We start from the raw sequence: 15,239 nt of genomic DNA, 5'->3' as shown, positions 1-15,239 counted from the left end.
AATAAACATGGGAAAGAGGCCAAAGAGAAGGACAGAGTCCTCTGGCAATTCCATCAACAACCCACTTCCTGAATCGCCTCCCCCCCCTATTCCAGGGAGCAGGGTTGGCACAACCACGTGCTCCAACCCTCTACAGCCTGTCAATCAGCAAGCACTTACTAAGTGGCAGGTCACCAGGCTGCAAGAGATGTACAAAGAAGATGCCAACTAAGAGAACCCTCAGGGGAACACCGCCCCGTGGCAATGCTCCCTTCACCTCACCTTCCAAGCACTCACCAACCACCTACTTGGGAAGCCGGACAGGAGCAAAGTCCAGCCCCGCAGCCTCCTGCTTTCTGATTGAGACAAAAGACGTATCGATACGTACAAGGGAAAGAGCATCAGGGACAAAGTAAGAAATGTACCCGTAGTGCTGTGATTCTGAATGGATCTCGGAGTCTCCCGTCTTCATCCTTCAGGTTATAACCTTCTGCTCTCTTATCCCGTTCACTTATTTTCCATAATTTAATAGTTTTATCTGAAAATAAAAGGTCTCGTTCTTTACATGCGGCCGAGAAACTCGCTCCCTGGCCCCGGGAGGACGTAGGGGCCACCAGAGGCTGGCAGACCCTTCCCCCACCCTGGGATTTCTGCACTGAGGGAACATCCACAAAATGTTGAGGACACAGAATACGGGTTCAATATTTTTATCCTGTGACTAATCCCATTAAGCTTCCCATTTATCTAATGATTTCTATAGAAGGTTTAACTCGAGGGGAAAAAAGTCAGACAGGCTCAAAGCAGTAGCAGCGGAGGAACCCCGCCACCTGAGAATCCCGGCCAAGTGGAGCTCCCACGGGGGCAGGAAGCCTTACCGTTAGTAGACAGCAGGAAGTGAGCAGCGTTCTGTTGCGGCAACCACCTAATCTTATTAATTTTTTCCTCAATTTCTAGACTTTTCAGATAGTCAAATTCAGGTTCGTGACTTTGAAAGGTACTGTAAACATTATATTCGCCCCTAGAATGAAGACGGCTTTTATTCTGAAAGGAAAACATGACAGTTGTTTTAATGAACAAACAAGTGTCCAGAGGGAGGAAGCATTTATTACGTAATCTATGAAGCCAAACAATCCCACATAAGGAGGAAATTAGAGAACAAATTATGTATCAAGGGCCAAGCAGGTGTTAATGTTAAAGCTGGTTAAAGGGAACTCCTAGGGAGAAAACTCCCTCCAGCAATGTGGCCGGAGCTGCCATGAGTGACCTTCCAGGGTCACTTAGCCAGTGCCGTTCTTTCCCCATGGAGTCGGGCTCTCCCGGCCTCAGGAAGGGAGGATTACATTTAAGAAAGAAAAAACTTCTGACTATCTGTAGGGAAAACCACCTAATCTTCAAAATATAACTGGCACTCTGTGTGTGGTCCTAATCACTACTCACGCTTAACTGGGGCATGGCAACATATGGCAAGTGCTGACTACGTGCCCCACAGCTGTGCCGAGTGCTGGAGACGGCTACCCTCAAGGGGCTCACAATCTATCGGGAGAGACAACACGCAAACAAATGTACCCAGAGCAGGCCGGGCACAGGACAGAGAGGTAGAGGGAAGGCTTTAGAATGAAGGGGGAGGGGAAGAGTTTCTACAGAAGGGGGGAGCCAGTAGTAGGAGGAAGGAGAGCGTGTGGGCAGGTGGGGCAGCCAGAGACAACATCCGAGCCCAGAGGTGGAACATCTTGTTCGTGGGGCGGCTGGAAGGCCGAGGGGCTAAGGTGTGGCTAGGTGGCCGGGGCTTTGGCCCCTGGGGGCAGCAGGGAGGAGGGATCGGGGGTTAAGGCCCCTACCTTAAGTTGGGGGAGAAGGGGCACAGGTCAATCGACACCTCGTCGCCATATTGGTTATGAGGGGAAAAGGCAGAGGTCCAGATGTGTCCAACATCAAGAGCCAAAGGGACCGGGAAAACACTCAATAGGGAAGATGGGAGGGGAGAGGACTTAGGGGAAGAGATGAGCTGTTTTGGACACGTAGGTTTAGAAGGTCTACTGGACACCCAGTTTGAAATATCTGGAAGGCAGCTGGACATGTGAGACTGGAGCAGCAAAGGCAGAATGAGGAAACTGAGGATCTTTGAGTGGACAAGTTATATTTTGGCATCTTGGATAAGAATAAACATATAGGAGATGCTTTTAAAGTTTATGAGAGCTAATTAAAAAACTTCTAGGAATTATACAAAGTAATCTTGGAAACTGGGGAAACCACCAGAACGGGGGGATCACCCCAAAATGTGTAAATGGTGATGTTGCCAGTGGCCTCCCCTCCAGGGCCAAGTAGAGACAGCAGTGTCGTTCACTATCTGCGCCTCAGTGATGACAGTGGTCAGCGTCTGACCTTACTAACCAATCGTCTGGGACGACCTACCCCAAAGTCTGAGGACGCATCATGTCCCTGAGCCTTGGGAGGGGGGAGGAGGACGAAGGGGGTTCACGGGCCTGCACCAAATGGAAATGAGCGAGTGGCTGGGCCCCACCACCACCTTATTCACTCGCCAGCTCGTCTGGGGCAGCTCAGAGATGTTGCGTTTTTGGTTTTTACCCCCAACACCTCGAGCTCCTTAGCCCTCTTCCTACAGTTGATATGACTGCAAAGGGAGCGCTCGTACTCAGGAAGGGCCCATGAAATGCAGCCCCTGGGGATGGGGCCCGACCCCCCCTGCATTTAGCTCGGTTTCCACACCTTTTCTAGAGACCCGAAAACCCAGGTTCAAGTGCCGATACTCCTTTTCTTTGTCTGTAAAATGGGGCTTCCATTCCTGGTCTGTCTGCCCGAAGGAGTAAAAAGCTGTCTCCAGGTTTCTCTGTCTGCCAAAGGCTCTGGGGTGCGGTCCCTGCTTCCAGCTCAATCCAGCAAGGTCATCCATGGGGCCTTTCTGGCTGCCTCTCCACTGGGCCATGAGCATCTTTCTCTGAATCCCTGGGTCATGGCCGATGGCCCCAGAGTTTCCAGGGGGTCCCCGGTCCTCTTGACCTGGCTGCATCCTCCCCTCTTTTACACCCGGTGTCCGGCACATCCCAAGTGCCCTCGCCCATCTCGGGGCAACACTGTCTACCCTCCTTCTGCTGTGACCCAACTGAGGGGTCATCTGTCCCCTCGTCCCTCCTCATCCTCCCACTCCTGGTTCACTTGATGCTTTTCATCTAGGCCCTTCTAGGGTACAAAGTGCTCTTTAAAATGCCTGAGACCCAGGCAGGTGCCCATGTCTGGGAGGCAGAGGGAGGGGCTGAAGTTCTGTCTCTAATGGTTACTGGGATAAAGCCCCCCACCCAGCATGCTTTTCTGCTGATGACCTGCAGAGAGGCCAGCAGCCACCCCATCCTCCAGATTCTCTCCTCATATCTATTTTCCAAGGAAATTCTACTGAGACAAAGCAGCCACTAGATCACAGGAAGCTTGTCCCGTGGAACTTTACTTGTGGGCACAGACAGGTACTTTGCTCCCGACACTGTCCATACTTTGCTTTTTGAAGGGCAACATGTGTACGGCCCGTTAGCACCTAGCGGTGTGGGTCTCGGTTTCCTGACCTGTATAAAGGTGAGGGGGTGAAGCAGAGATGAGCTCTGAGGTCCCCGCCAGCTCGGGTGCCTAAGGTGTAAGGGTCACTTACTGCAGGGGCCACCTCTGTAAGGAGCCCGGGACTGGAAGCCCCGGAAACTCGGTTTTCTCATTTCTCGATTTTATGGGTGGTGAGAACTGCGGCCTGGTTCTGTCACTGAATGACAACACCAAAGCACGGAATGGGAGACAGCTGGCGAACTGCAATAGCTTTTATCAGATGTTTTTGCTTAATTTAAAAAAGAAAAAAGAAAAATTCTACAGAAGGCAATGGGAAGTGGTCAAAATATTAAAAAGGAAAAAAACCGGCTAACCCCAGGGCCCTTTATCCCAGCACAGGGAAGAGACCCATCTTTGTCAAATGAGACCGTTTTAAACATTTCTATTGGCAGGTGCTCAGAAACCCGAGCCGGATAAAAACCAAAGCTCACTGTGGTAGACACTGAAATATCTCGACTTTTCAGCCAAATTGGTTCAAGTGATGTGGTCGCCAAAGCAACGATGAAGATTTCGTTTTCTCTCACTGAACACGGAGCCCAGGACAAGCGGGGAGGAGGCTTTTGGGCAGAGCTGGGGCCATCGAGAAAGCCAAGCCGGGGGGACTCCGGCTGCCTGGGCTACCAGGCCATGCCAGGCCACTGACTACATTCTTTTGAGAGAAAAGATTGGAATAATTAACAAAAAATAACCAGAATTTGGAGGGGGTGGGTTTGCACAAGTGATCAGCTCCTCCTAGGGGCACCACAGCGGAATCCCTAAAAGGAACAGTATCCGAAGCCAAAAAGCGTAGGATGTACATGGGTGTGGGCCCGGGCGAGACCTCGCGGCCGCCCCCCCACCCAACAGAGCAGCCGAGCGTTCCCTGTGAAACCATAAAGAAAATCCTCCAACTTCAACGGCCAAGGTCGGGGCCGGCCATCAATGCCGGACGATCTGCCATAGACCGGAGACTCCAAGTTAGATCTGGTGCCATGAGCGCTCACCTATAAGCCGTTGCCCCCCAGGTTTCAAAGGCGCAGAGAGGGTGCCTGGCCGAGAGGTGGGGGTGGGCCCGTGGGAGCGCGCCCGGCGGAGAACCCTGCGTTGCCCGGCCCCCGTGTCCCCACCCCCCACTGGCGACATCAAAGAATGGCCCCCCTACAGCTTCCGGTAAGCAAATCCTCGCTGCTAGCAGGGGCGCCAGCATTGGCTGCAGAACACAAACACATCACCTTCTTCTGCAGTTAGAAGACTCCCTGCGGGACTCAAGGGGAACTCGGACCCTCTGGCCTCCGCATCCACATGTGTAATGCAGAGCAGATCAAGGGGCAGGGGGAAAAGGGCAAGACCCGGCCCCCCGGTTTCCCCCGCGGGGCCGCCCAGCCTCTAGGCTCCCCGGACAACAGAGACGGACGGCCTGATGCCGGCCCCCCTCCCCTCGCCATCCTTGTCTGGGCGGCTGCTGGCTGGAGAAGCCCCTCCCTCCTGAACTTGGCTCGAGAAGCCAGAGTTTCCAGGAAGCTGGCCACACCCCCCCCAGCCCCCCCACTTTTACAGGAAATTCGAGGAGCTCCCAAGAGAAGAAATGGGTCCAGGGAAGGTGCTTAGGAAGGTGAGAGGCATCCCTGGAAACCACGGACCATCTCTCCCCTTCCCCGGGAAGCAGGGGCGGGGGCCGCTAACCTCGGCTGGGGGCGAGGGGGCGGGGGGGCAGGGCCGGCTGGTCCGGCCCCCCTCGCTGTCTTTTAGCTGCAGAGTGCCTTTTCTGCAGGAAGTGCTGCACCCGCCCTGGTAGCATGGAGGGCCGGCCTCAAGAGCCACTTACAGGAAACTGCAGACTGAGCCTCCTCTGATATCCCAGGCCAAGCAGCTTCAAGACCGGCGCCGCCAGGCATCAGCTAGGCAGAAGAGAAGACAGTTACTGGGGGGGCCGCGGGGCCCTTGGACGGCTCCAGAGCCCTCCCCGAGGGGGCCCCAGGCCGTCCAGAGCCGTAAGAACCTTCAGGGCCTCACCCTCACACCGACCCTGGAGCCTGGCCGGCACGGGGGGATCCCCTCCTGGGCCCGCCATTGTGCTTCTTGTGTTGTGCTGGGCCGACACAAATGCGCGCGTGCGCACTCACAAAACACACACACACACACAAAACTTGTCCAGTTGGCCATTCGGACTTTTCCTGGCAGGGATGTGGCCCGGTTGGCCAGTTTCTCCTCCAGCTTATTTTACAGATGAGGAAATTAAGGCAAATGGGGACATGGCTTGCCCGGCCTGTGAGCTCTGCTCTTGTTCCTCCAGGCCCAGTACGCTGCCCATGGGGCACGGAACATGGTGGCAGCTCCACAAGGATGTTCGGGGTACTGACCGTGGGTGACCCTGAGGCCGCCCAGGTATGTGAAGCCAGAGAATCTCAGGATGTGAAGTTTCAAGCTGGGCGGGGGGCCAACCTGGGCTGACTTTGGGCTGAATCTAGTAACGACCCCGAGGACGAGAGCGGCGAGACTCAGCGGGTCTCATCTCCCACGAGTCAGGACAGGTTGGGGGGGCCCGGGGACCTACTTTCTCCTGTCTCAGGCCCGGGACACCGTGATGACTGACAACTGTAACTCCTCCCAGTTAAATGTAGCCTGCGCAAGTATTAGACATTGCACCCTTGTTATTTCACTGTAGAAAGATGCTAAATTTAACCACCTAGAGTAAGAAAATGGCTCTACTCGGGCGGCTGACTTGTTTTTTTTTTTTTTTTTTTTTTACAGAAGGAGCACAAATAAACCAAGAACTCTCTGCAAGTCTCTCCCAGAATCCTTTTAACACTCCAAGGTCCAGCTCCGACCTGCTTCCACAGAACGCTGACACTGTCCGAAGCGACCACATGTATCCTGCGGTTCTTAAGTCACTAACCTCTTGTTCTTTCTGAAATATAACCACTCTGCCGCCCTTGTCTCCAGTTGCAAGAAGATCTCCAGAGTAATTAAATTCGACAGTTGAAATGATATCAGCTGTTAATAAAACACAAATAGAAATTACACGATTTATTTCAGAGGAAAAACAAAACCAGGCCAAATTTAAAAGGCCCCAAACAGCAGTAAACAGAAATCCAGCTCTTCCTGGAAGAAGCAAAATCCTCCCATACCTTAAACTGAAAACTTTTTGTCATCAAAATGAATTGTCGCCCCCCCCCCACCCCCGCACAAGCACAACTTGAACAGTTTGGAGCCAAGGGTCCAGAGTCACTGGGACAGGTCGGCACCGACAAGGGGGCTTTCTAACACTAACCCTCATCCATAAATGTTGGGGACCCACTCTCTTGGGGGCAAGGCCAAGAGGCAAATCAACTCCCACCACTTTGAGCCAAAAAGGCCTCTGGAAATCATCTAGTCCAAGGCACTTGATCTTACAGAGAAAGAAACCTGCTGATGTGTAGCTAGAAAGGCACTTTTCTGCTTCCGCCCATTTCACAGAACACCTGGAGCACAAAGACCCCTCTCAGATGGCACAAACGTGCCCTGCCTCTGTTTCCCACAGTAGTGAACCCCATTTTTTTGGGGGGGCCGTCAGCCAACCTCTGTTCCAAACGTACACAGCGTGTGCGTTCCTGCCCGGCAGCTCTCACTCCCGGGAGATGCCGGAGGCCAGGGGGCTGCCGACGGACCGTCTGGCTTAGATCATACACATCACCATCAGGAAATGAAGGACAGGTGCATTATTATTATTACCACATCATGAGGTTCTTTTTCAACTAAGAAATTTTAACAATCCCCGTGTTCAACTTCCACGCATCTGGGAAAGAAGCCATGTGTCTCTACGCTCGCCAAACACAGGAAAGAATCGGCGAGTTTGGCCACTGGCTGCTGACATCAGCGTCCTTGGGACTTGGGCAAAGGAGGAAGTCTCTTCACTAGATTTCTCTTAACTACTGCCACTAGCTCAATTTGCTGGAAAAGTGAATCGGTTCTGGGTGAGATGCAGAGACCGGCACTGGGCCACAGAAGAAATGGAAAATCATGTTGTAGGAAACGGTAAAGGAAGGGGACAGCAAGAGAGAGGGAGAGAGGGAGGGAGGAGAGAAAGAGAGGCGGGGAGTGTGGTGTGCTGGGCTAAGTCACCAGCCTCACTTTTCCCTTCTGGAGAAATACAAGGTAGCGCAGATAGAGCATTCCCGGTCTGGAGTCGGGAGGGCCCAAGTTCAAACGGAGTCTCAGACAATCACTTACAACTCCACTTGCTGCAGTTTCTTCCACTGTAAAAGGGGGATCATAACAGCCCCTCCCCTCCCAGGGTTATTGTAAAGATCAAAAGAGATGATAACTATAAAGTGCTGAGCCCAGGAACGTGGTAATAGCCCTTATATTATTATATTTTATTTCATCATATATGTTATCGTCGTCGTAATTATTCTCACAGAGTGTTGAAAACGTAACTGAAATCTCCCATTCCAAAGAAGAAAACCTGAGGTCACAGGTCTCAAAGCCTCGCCTCGCAGACACCAAGGAGGAAGGTGTGGCCCCCGGGCAGCTCTGGGCTTTTCTGCTCCAAGCCTGACTGTAATTAGTGGAGCCCAGCGTCCAAGAAAGGGTCCCTCTAAGGGATGTGGAGAGAGGCCCAGGGATCCCAGGCCCCCCACACTGAGCCACAGGGACACGAAGCCCGGAGGGGCTACCCCATTTCCCAATGCCGCACGGGCGGGAAGGATGGAACAATTCTTTCTGCCCTGATTGGATCATGCTGTATTCTGGCCACTCGCAGCTCAAAGGCCAACGGGAAGTGAAGTGGGGGAAGGGGGTGCTACAAGATGAAAATCATGAAGAAGTTGGGGCACGTTTCACCCGGAGACGAGGCTGGAGGGTCTCCAAGGCCTCAGAAGGTCTAACAGAAGAGGGAGATTTGCTCTGCGGCATTAGGGGCAAAAGCTCCTCCCCTGACCAAAACTGACCTCTTCAGCCCCAGGGTCTCAGGCTCCCAGCCCAGGAGCCATCCATGTCCAAGCCAGAGCCAAGGCCTGTGGTCTCCCTCACACCTGAACCATGGCAGCAGCTGCTGGGAAGGGGGTGGCGGCCGCTTCAGGCCTCTCCCCACACCAGCCCAGTCTCTACTTGGCCACTAAAGTAAAAGTCAAGCTCTGATCTGATCGTATCCCTCCCTACCCCCACTTAATAAACTTCCTTACCTTCCCCTCATCTCTGTTGGGTATTCGGACTCCTTCCAGCCCGTCCACTTGATTCACTTCGGCATGTTCTGCAAGCCAGCATCGGGCCACCTGGTGGCACCCCGCCCAGAGGGCACAGTGCCAGCCTCCGGGCGTTTTCTGGGGCCATCTCAGTGCCTGGAATGCCTTCCTCCCCCTTCCCTCTGCCTCTTAGGTGCTTCCACGCCCCAGCTAAAATTCCACCTTCTGCAAGAATTCCTTTGAGATCCTCCTCCATGACATTCAGCCTGTTCTGGGCTCAGTTCGCTCCCAAAGCTGGGGGCGTCATCTCCTTCCGGGCACGCGTCCCTGCGTTTCGCCCAGTGCCGGGCTCACAGGAAGTGCCGGAGAACCGCTCGCTGACTAAGAGGATGGCTTCCTCACCTTGGCCCTCTCCCCACGGGGAGAGCTGCTCAAGCTCACGTGGCCCATCCCAGCCGAGATTCAGGAGGTACGGGGCCGAGGCCGTGCTCTTCTGGGAGCAGCCGCACCCGTTGGATGAGGACGGTGTCTCGGACAGACACACGGACTCCGGCCCCCTCCTCTGTCCCATCGATCGCTGGGCTCTGGGCACCGTGTCAAGGGCATCACGTCTGGCCCTCCAGATTGGCCTTCAGTCCTGGCAGCTCAGAAGACTCACAGACGACTCTGGCCATTTGTCAAAACGACCACAAATTCTCCTGGTTTCCGGCCTGTGGTTAGATGACTTTCCCCAAGACTGTATCTAAGGCTGGAGTTGTAACTTCTGGGCCATTCTTCCTCTGGGGAAGGCAAGGCCAGGGATTACATTAATGGTTGTAATACTGACTCCCTGCTAAATATAGAGCACTGAATGATGTGCTAGTTGGGAAAGTGCATCAGGGCTCGCTCCCCGGGGGCGCGCCTGTGCTGGAGGGGAGTGGTTCTCCTTTCAAGTCATTTCCATGACAAAATAGTACCATTTTCTGATAAAGAACAATTAGACAAATCCCAGCCAGGACCCGTTCAGCTGCTTCTGCACAGAGGCTGCCCCCAGGACGGGGGCTGAGGGCCCTGGGCCGGAAGCTTGGATATTCCCAAGGGCCTTGGTCTGCATCCATCAGGGCCTGGGGGCGCATACACATTTACGAGGGAGGCGTGTGGAGACATTCGGAGGGTTGGGCTGACGGATAGTCAGGGTTCTATTATCCTGGCTTTCATGGAACCTGAGGTACGTGGGTCAAACCCAAAGGAAAAAAGCTCTAACTCTGCCCAAGACTGGACGAGGAAGAGCTTCCTCCAACACCTAGAGCACCCACAAAGGCCGTCCCTCATCTTTGAAAAGCTGGAGGAAGACCTCTATCAGGGAAGCTGGGAAATGCTCCCATCTCCCATCAGACCCCTCCAGCCCATCCTCCGCTCACAGGTGCCGAAGGTCAGCAGTGGAGGTACCCAGCAGCCCCCTGCTCCTCAGCATGAGCCCCCTATGGAGGGAGGCCACTAGGTTTCTTGCCCAAAGAGGGATGCTGAGGAAGCCACCTTTTTGGCTCTGAAGCGGCCGCCCCACTTTGGTCTCCAGCCTTCAATCAGCCTCCTTGGGACATCCAAGTCTCGTGGCCAGGTTTTCCCTTTCTTTTCCCCACGGAGAGCGTCATTGTCCCAGAATCACTCGGAAAGGGCTCAGCTGCCAAACTTGGGTGTCGCGCGGGATGGAAGGGAGCAGAGAAGCGGAGGGATGAGTTCAAAAGGCAGCAGCTCTGTGGTTGGGCTCTCTCTCCTTAGAACAGCCCAAGGTCATAGGGGGGAAGCGGGGGGCTTATGCACCCTCCAGGCGACGGCACTCTGAGGGCTGAACTAGGCCGCCAATGGTTAGGGGCTGCAGTGTTAACTATGGAAGGGAATGGAGATTCTGGGTCAAAGGGTGGGGTGGGGGGTCTGAGTGACTTCCCCAGAAAATTCCCAAGTGTATGTCAAGGTTAAGCTGCCGTCCTGTGGCCCCAACACAGGACTGTGCCCGCCAGAGGCCACTGACCCCCACGTACTTAACAGAACGGCTGCCCAGGGCAAGTACCCTCGTTACACACTTAGATGAGGCCCCTGAACTTTTCTAAGGAAGCAGTGCACCGGCTCTCGGCTCTCTGTGACATCTGAGGTAACATCCCGGTCCTTCACAGAAACCCCAAATCACGGGGCAAAGCTAGCTGGAAGGCAGCTTCAGATTAGCAGACAGTCAAGAGCAGGGAGGACAAGTGTACAAGGGAGCAGGCAATGCTTGGAAGCTTTGCACCCCCCTTTATTCCCTCCAGACCCCAGGAAACCCCATCCTGTGCCCCCACCTGCTCAGCCTCCGCCAGCATCCCAGCTGAGAAAGAGCCCATTTCCTTCCCTTCGTCCTCCATCCCGACGTCCTTCCTCTTCCTCAATAGGACCAGCCCACCAGAGGACCACCGGCCTTTCTTCCTTTGAAGACATTTCAGCTTCAGAGGAGTCTCTTCTCTCTTTATTCAAATGTTAGCGCTACATTGTCCTGCAGTTTCTTCCCAAGGATCAAATAAGCGGTCCTTTCTCTGAACTCTTTGTCTTTGTATATCAAAGTTGTTGCTCCTCTCTGATCTTTCATTAGGAAGGCTTGGAAATTTTTAATGCCGGAGGAGCGGCCACAGGCCTAGTGGGGCCCTAACCAGATGAAAATGTAAGTGGGAAATCCCTAACGAGATAAATAACAATGCAGTACAACCCAGAGCAGAGATGCTGGGGGTTTTGGAAGCCAGTGATAAGGGCCCCCAGGGGGATCCCACTGCTCCACAGCTGCACAAGATTCACTGCTGGATGACCACCCTTTGCTCTGCGGGGCGGCAAGCTCCGGAACACTGTCTTCTACCACCCCGGATTTTCTGCAGTAGCTCCTAGGTCTTGGGGGAGCGCGAGTCCAGGTCCTTGGAGCCAAGTTGCTTCTTTCCGGTTCTTTGACATTCCGGGACTCTGAGTGGGACAAGCTGGGTATATGTTTACTCTGTGCAGTCATTCTAAGAGACCCGGGACGTTTTTAATTTATGATTTCATGAAATAGAGTCCAGCTTTTTGTTTTTTTAAAAACCAATATGATTTTCAGAGAGTCCAACAATTCTCAAATTCTCTGCCTTCTATTTTAGTTGTTTTGGAGAGTAGTTATCTTATACTTTATTTTCTTTTCCTCCTTTAATCTTCCGATTTTCATCATTGATCAGAGAAATGCAAATTAAGACAATTCTGAGGTACAATCTCACACCTCTCAGATTGGCTAAGGTGACAAAAAAAGACAATGATAAATGTTGGAGGGAAGGTGGGAAAACTGGGACCCTAATACATTGCTGGTGCAGTTGTGAACCGATCCAACCATTCTGGAGAGCAATATGGAACTATGCCCAAAGGACTATCAAACAGTGCATCCCCTTTGATCCAACAGTGTTTTTACTGGGCTTGTATCCCAAAGAAATTCTAGAGGAGGGAAAGGGACCCACATGTACAGAAATGTTTGTGGCAGTCCTTTATGGAGTGGCAAGAACCTGAAACTGAATGGATGCCCATCAGTTGGAGAAAAAGTTACGTGGGTGAAATGAGCAGAACCAGAAGATCAATGTATACAGTGTATACAGCAACAAGATGATATGATGATCAATTCCGATGGACGTGGCTCTTTTCAACAAGGAGGTGATTCCGGGGCTGCTAGATGGCACAGTGGATAGAGTGCTGGCCCTGAAATCAGAAGGACCTGAGTTCAAATCTGGCCTCAGACACTTAACACTTCCTAGCTGTGTGACCCTGGGAAAGTTATTTAATCCCAAATGCCTCAGCAAAAAACCAAAACACCAATGATGTGATTCAATTCCAATGATCTTGTGATGGAGATGGCCATCTGCGCCCCGAGAGAGACTCTGGGAACTGAGTGTGGTTCACAACATAGCATTTTCCCTTTTTTTGTTGTCGTTTGCTTGCATTTTGTTTTCTTTCCCATTTTTCCTTTTTGATCTGATTTTTCTTGTGCAGAATGATAATGGTGGAAATACGTATAGAAGAACTGCATATATCTAGAACTGTATATATCTAACATTGGATTACTTACTGGGAAGGCAAGAGGAAGGAAGGGAGAAAAAAACGTGCAACACAAGTTTTGCAAGGGTTCGTGTTGCAAACTATGCATATATTTTGAAAACAAAAACTTTAAATTTTATTTTAAATATTAAATTAATATTTCAATAATTAATAAATTATTAATTTGTTAAATAAAATAATTAATAAATAAATTAAATATTGAAAAATAAATATTTAAGTTTATTCTAATCTTTCTTTCTTGCTGCCTCATGGAAGCTCAGTCTCCCTGAATCTTAATGGTTCAAGCTGTCAGCTCTTCAGGGCCTTCTTTGCTGTCTCGGGACAGTGCTGGGGATCTCAGAGTCCCCGATCCTGTGCTACCCCAGTAGTTCCCCAAGTCACCACTCTTCCCAATTCTAGTCAGGATGGCCTGGCAGTGCTGGTCTTTGTCCCTGTGGGTTGGCGCACCTGTGTAGTGGAAGATGTTTTCAAATCTCTCATGTGAGGAGGGGAAGAGGACCCTGGACCTGGAGGCAGGAAGCGCCGAGTTCAAGTTCAGCACTTACTGTAACTCTCCATTTTCCACTTACTGACCGCAGCAGCACAACCAGTTTCACTCCAGAGATCATTCTGTCTGCCCAGGGGAGGCAGAGCGACTTCCACCCATGTCTTCCTCAGTCTCCCCTTCTCACCCCCTATTCCTGCCCAGGCCTCCTTTATAAAGGGCAGCCCTGACCCCTGCTCCAAAGGCCAAGTGTCTTCTGGTCCTCAGGCTCCTTCAGTCTCCTCTGGGTACCATTTCCCCCCATTAGACTGCAAGCTCCAGAGGACAGGGAGAGCACAGACCTGGCTCACAACAATGGTGTCAGCAAGGTTTGCTGAATCGATCTACAGCTGATAGGGGCAGTTCAGTCCTAGTGGACAGGGCAGAATCATGAGGACCTGAATTCAAATTCAGCTCCAGACCCTGACCATGACCTTGAGCAAGCTACTGTTTGTCCAAGTTTCCTCAACTGTGAAGTAGTACCTCCCTCCCAGGGCTGTTACGAGGCTTACATGAGAGAACATGTTAGTGTTCTTCTTCTTCTTCTTTAGTTTCCTTTCCTCAACTGGGGATAATTAAGAGCGCCCAACTCCCAGATTTGTTGTGAGGAGAAAATGAGGTAAAATAGGTAAAGGGTCTCACAAAACTTAAGGGTTATGGAATCATTTGCTATTCTCCTAACGGGTGGAAAGTCATCTCGCCTCTTGGCTGATCAGAGTTGGACCAGATGGCCTCTGAAGCCACTTTCTGCTCTGAGTGACGATGCTGCTGGTCAGTGTGACAAGCATTTGGGCCTGCAAACTGTTAGTTCTTTAACTTGTTCACATGCATGTTTCCTCTCTCCCCCTCCCATTCAAAGCTCTCACAGAAAACAAGAAAACCTTATTCCATACAAGAACAGCCTCTGAGTTTCCTCCTTCTAGTCATAGTCCTCAAGCAGTCGTCCAGAAAACCGTCACACAATTCAGCTGGATATAAAAGTAAGCCTCAAGACCCACTCTAAGCTGCTGCTCCTCTCTCCCCTCTGCCCTTCGGTCAATGTTAGAGCATTTGAGAGATAACAGAGATGTTAGACGCAAAGCAAGGGAACCATCTTGGAATATATCTAGTCATTCAGGAGAGATTTAGTTACAAAGAAAGGATCAGAAAGAAGCATCATTAAGACAAAACTCAAAATGATAAATACACTGGTTCTTAAACAAAAAAACCACAATCTGGATTAATGAACAACTTTACTCAGAGAATTATTACTGAATACCTTATTCAGCCTCATTCAATAATCTATTAAGTTCACGGTACTTTCATAATTCAAGTTAATTACAATTCCTCATGGAGCAACCTGTCTGAGTGTTGCTCAGTAAAGATAATGAAAATCCTCAAAGTCATTACCTTAGAGTCCAATTTTTCCAATTCCTCAAGTTTTAAGATTCTGGCTACCATGTTACTAAAGGAAACAAATCGGGTTCCAGGACACAGGAAGCTAACCTTCATTTTGGCTCACCCCATGGCACAGAATCAGCAAACTGGAAGGGTCCCCAAGACACCTGGCCCAGTCCGTATCCCAGGCATCAAAGCCTTACCCAACACCCCCTAACCAGCCAGCTAAGTTTACTCTTTGGAGTCTAATCGTACCAGGCCCAAACATGCCTTCCCACTTCACTCCACTGCTCCTTTCTCTGGAGCCCCACACAACAGACTTTTCACTATTTGGGGACAGTTATCATGGGCATCCCCCATCCCTCCCCAAGAATCCCCTTCTTGCCTTGTGGATCCTGCACCTTCTGAGTGACAGGCCACGTTCCTCAAAATTGGGTTAGCCAGGATAGGACAGGGGAGGCCCAGGCCATCCTTTCCATCAGGACACCCACCGGATGCCTCTTCAGGCTCCCCTGTTGGAGCACCAGATGAACAAAAGCAAGGTGGGG

At 51.6% G+C, this 15,239-nt stretch overlaps 1 protein-coding gene and 1 long non-coding RNA gene across 5 annotated transcripts in view; one reads left to right on the top strand and one right to left on the bottom strand.

Annotated features, from left to right (window-relative positions):
- The window catches only part of PPP2R2D (protein phosphatase 2 regulatory subunit Bdelta), a 35,975-nt gene that overhangs the window by 9,713 nt on the left and 11,023 nt on the right, over nucleotides 1–15,239 (bottom strand). For 2 of the 4 annotated variants that reach the window (XM_031957044.1, XM_031957045.1), the window contains exons 2-5: nucleotides 6,458–6,555; nucleotides 1,417–1,512; nucleotides 855–1,020; nucleotides 405–517 (exon numbers count right to left, since the gene is read on the bottom strand). In XM_031957044.1, the coding sequence (XP_031812904.1) occupies nucleotides 405–517; nucleotides 855–1,020; nucleotides 1,417–1,512; nucleotides 6,458–6,555 (473 nt within the window). Of the gene's footprint in view, nucleotides 1–404; nucleotides 518–854; nucleotides 1,021–1,416; nucleotides 1,513–2,706; nucleotides 4,655–5,386; nucleotides 5,460–6,457; nucleotides 6,556–15,239 lie in introns of those variants that run through there. The other 2 variants (XM_031957046.1, XM_031957047.1) reach the window with 2 other exon arrangements.
- Nucleotides 5,853–6,664, top strand: LOC116422016. The gene is made up of 2 exons (XR_004232620.1): nucleotides 5,853–5,946; nucleotides 6,313–6,664. It is a non-coding gene; the product is annotated as an uncharacterized LOC116422016 (long non-coding RNA).

The sequence above is a fragment of the Sarcophilus harrisii genome, chromosome 2, assembly GCF_902635505.1.
Source record: "Sarcophilus harrisii chromosome 2, mSarHar1.11, whole genome shotgun sequence".
Classification (NCBI taxonomy): Eukaryota; Metazoa; Chordata; class Mammalia; order Dasyuromorphia; family Dasyuridae; genus Sarcophilus; species Sarcophilus harrisii.
This window is presented reverse-complemented; position numbering and strand designations above follow the sequence as displayed.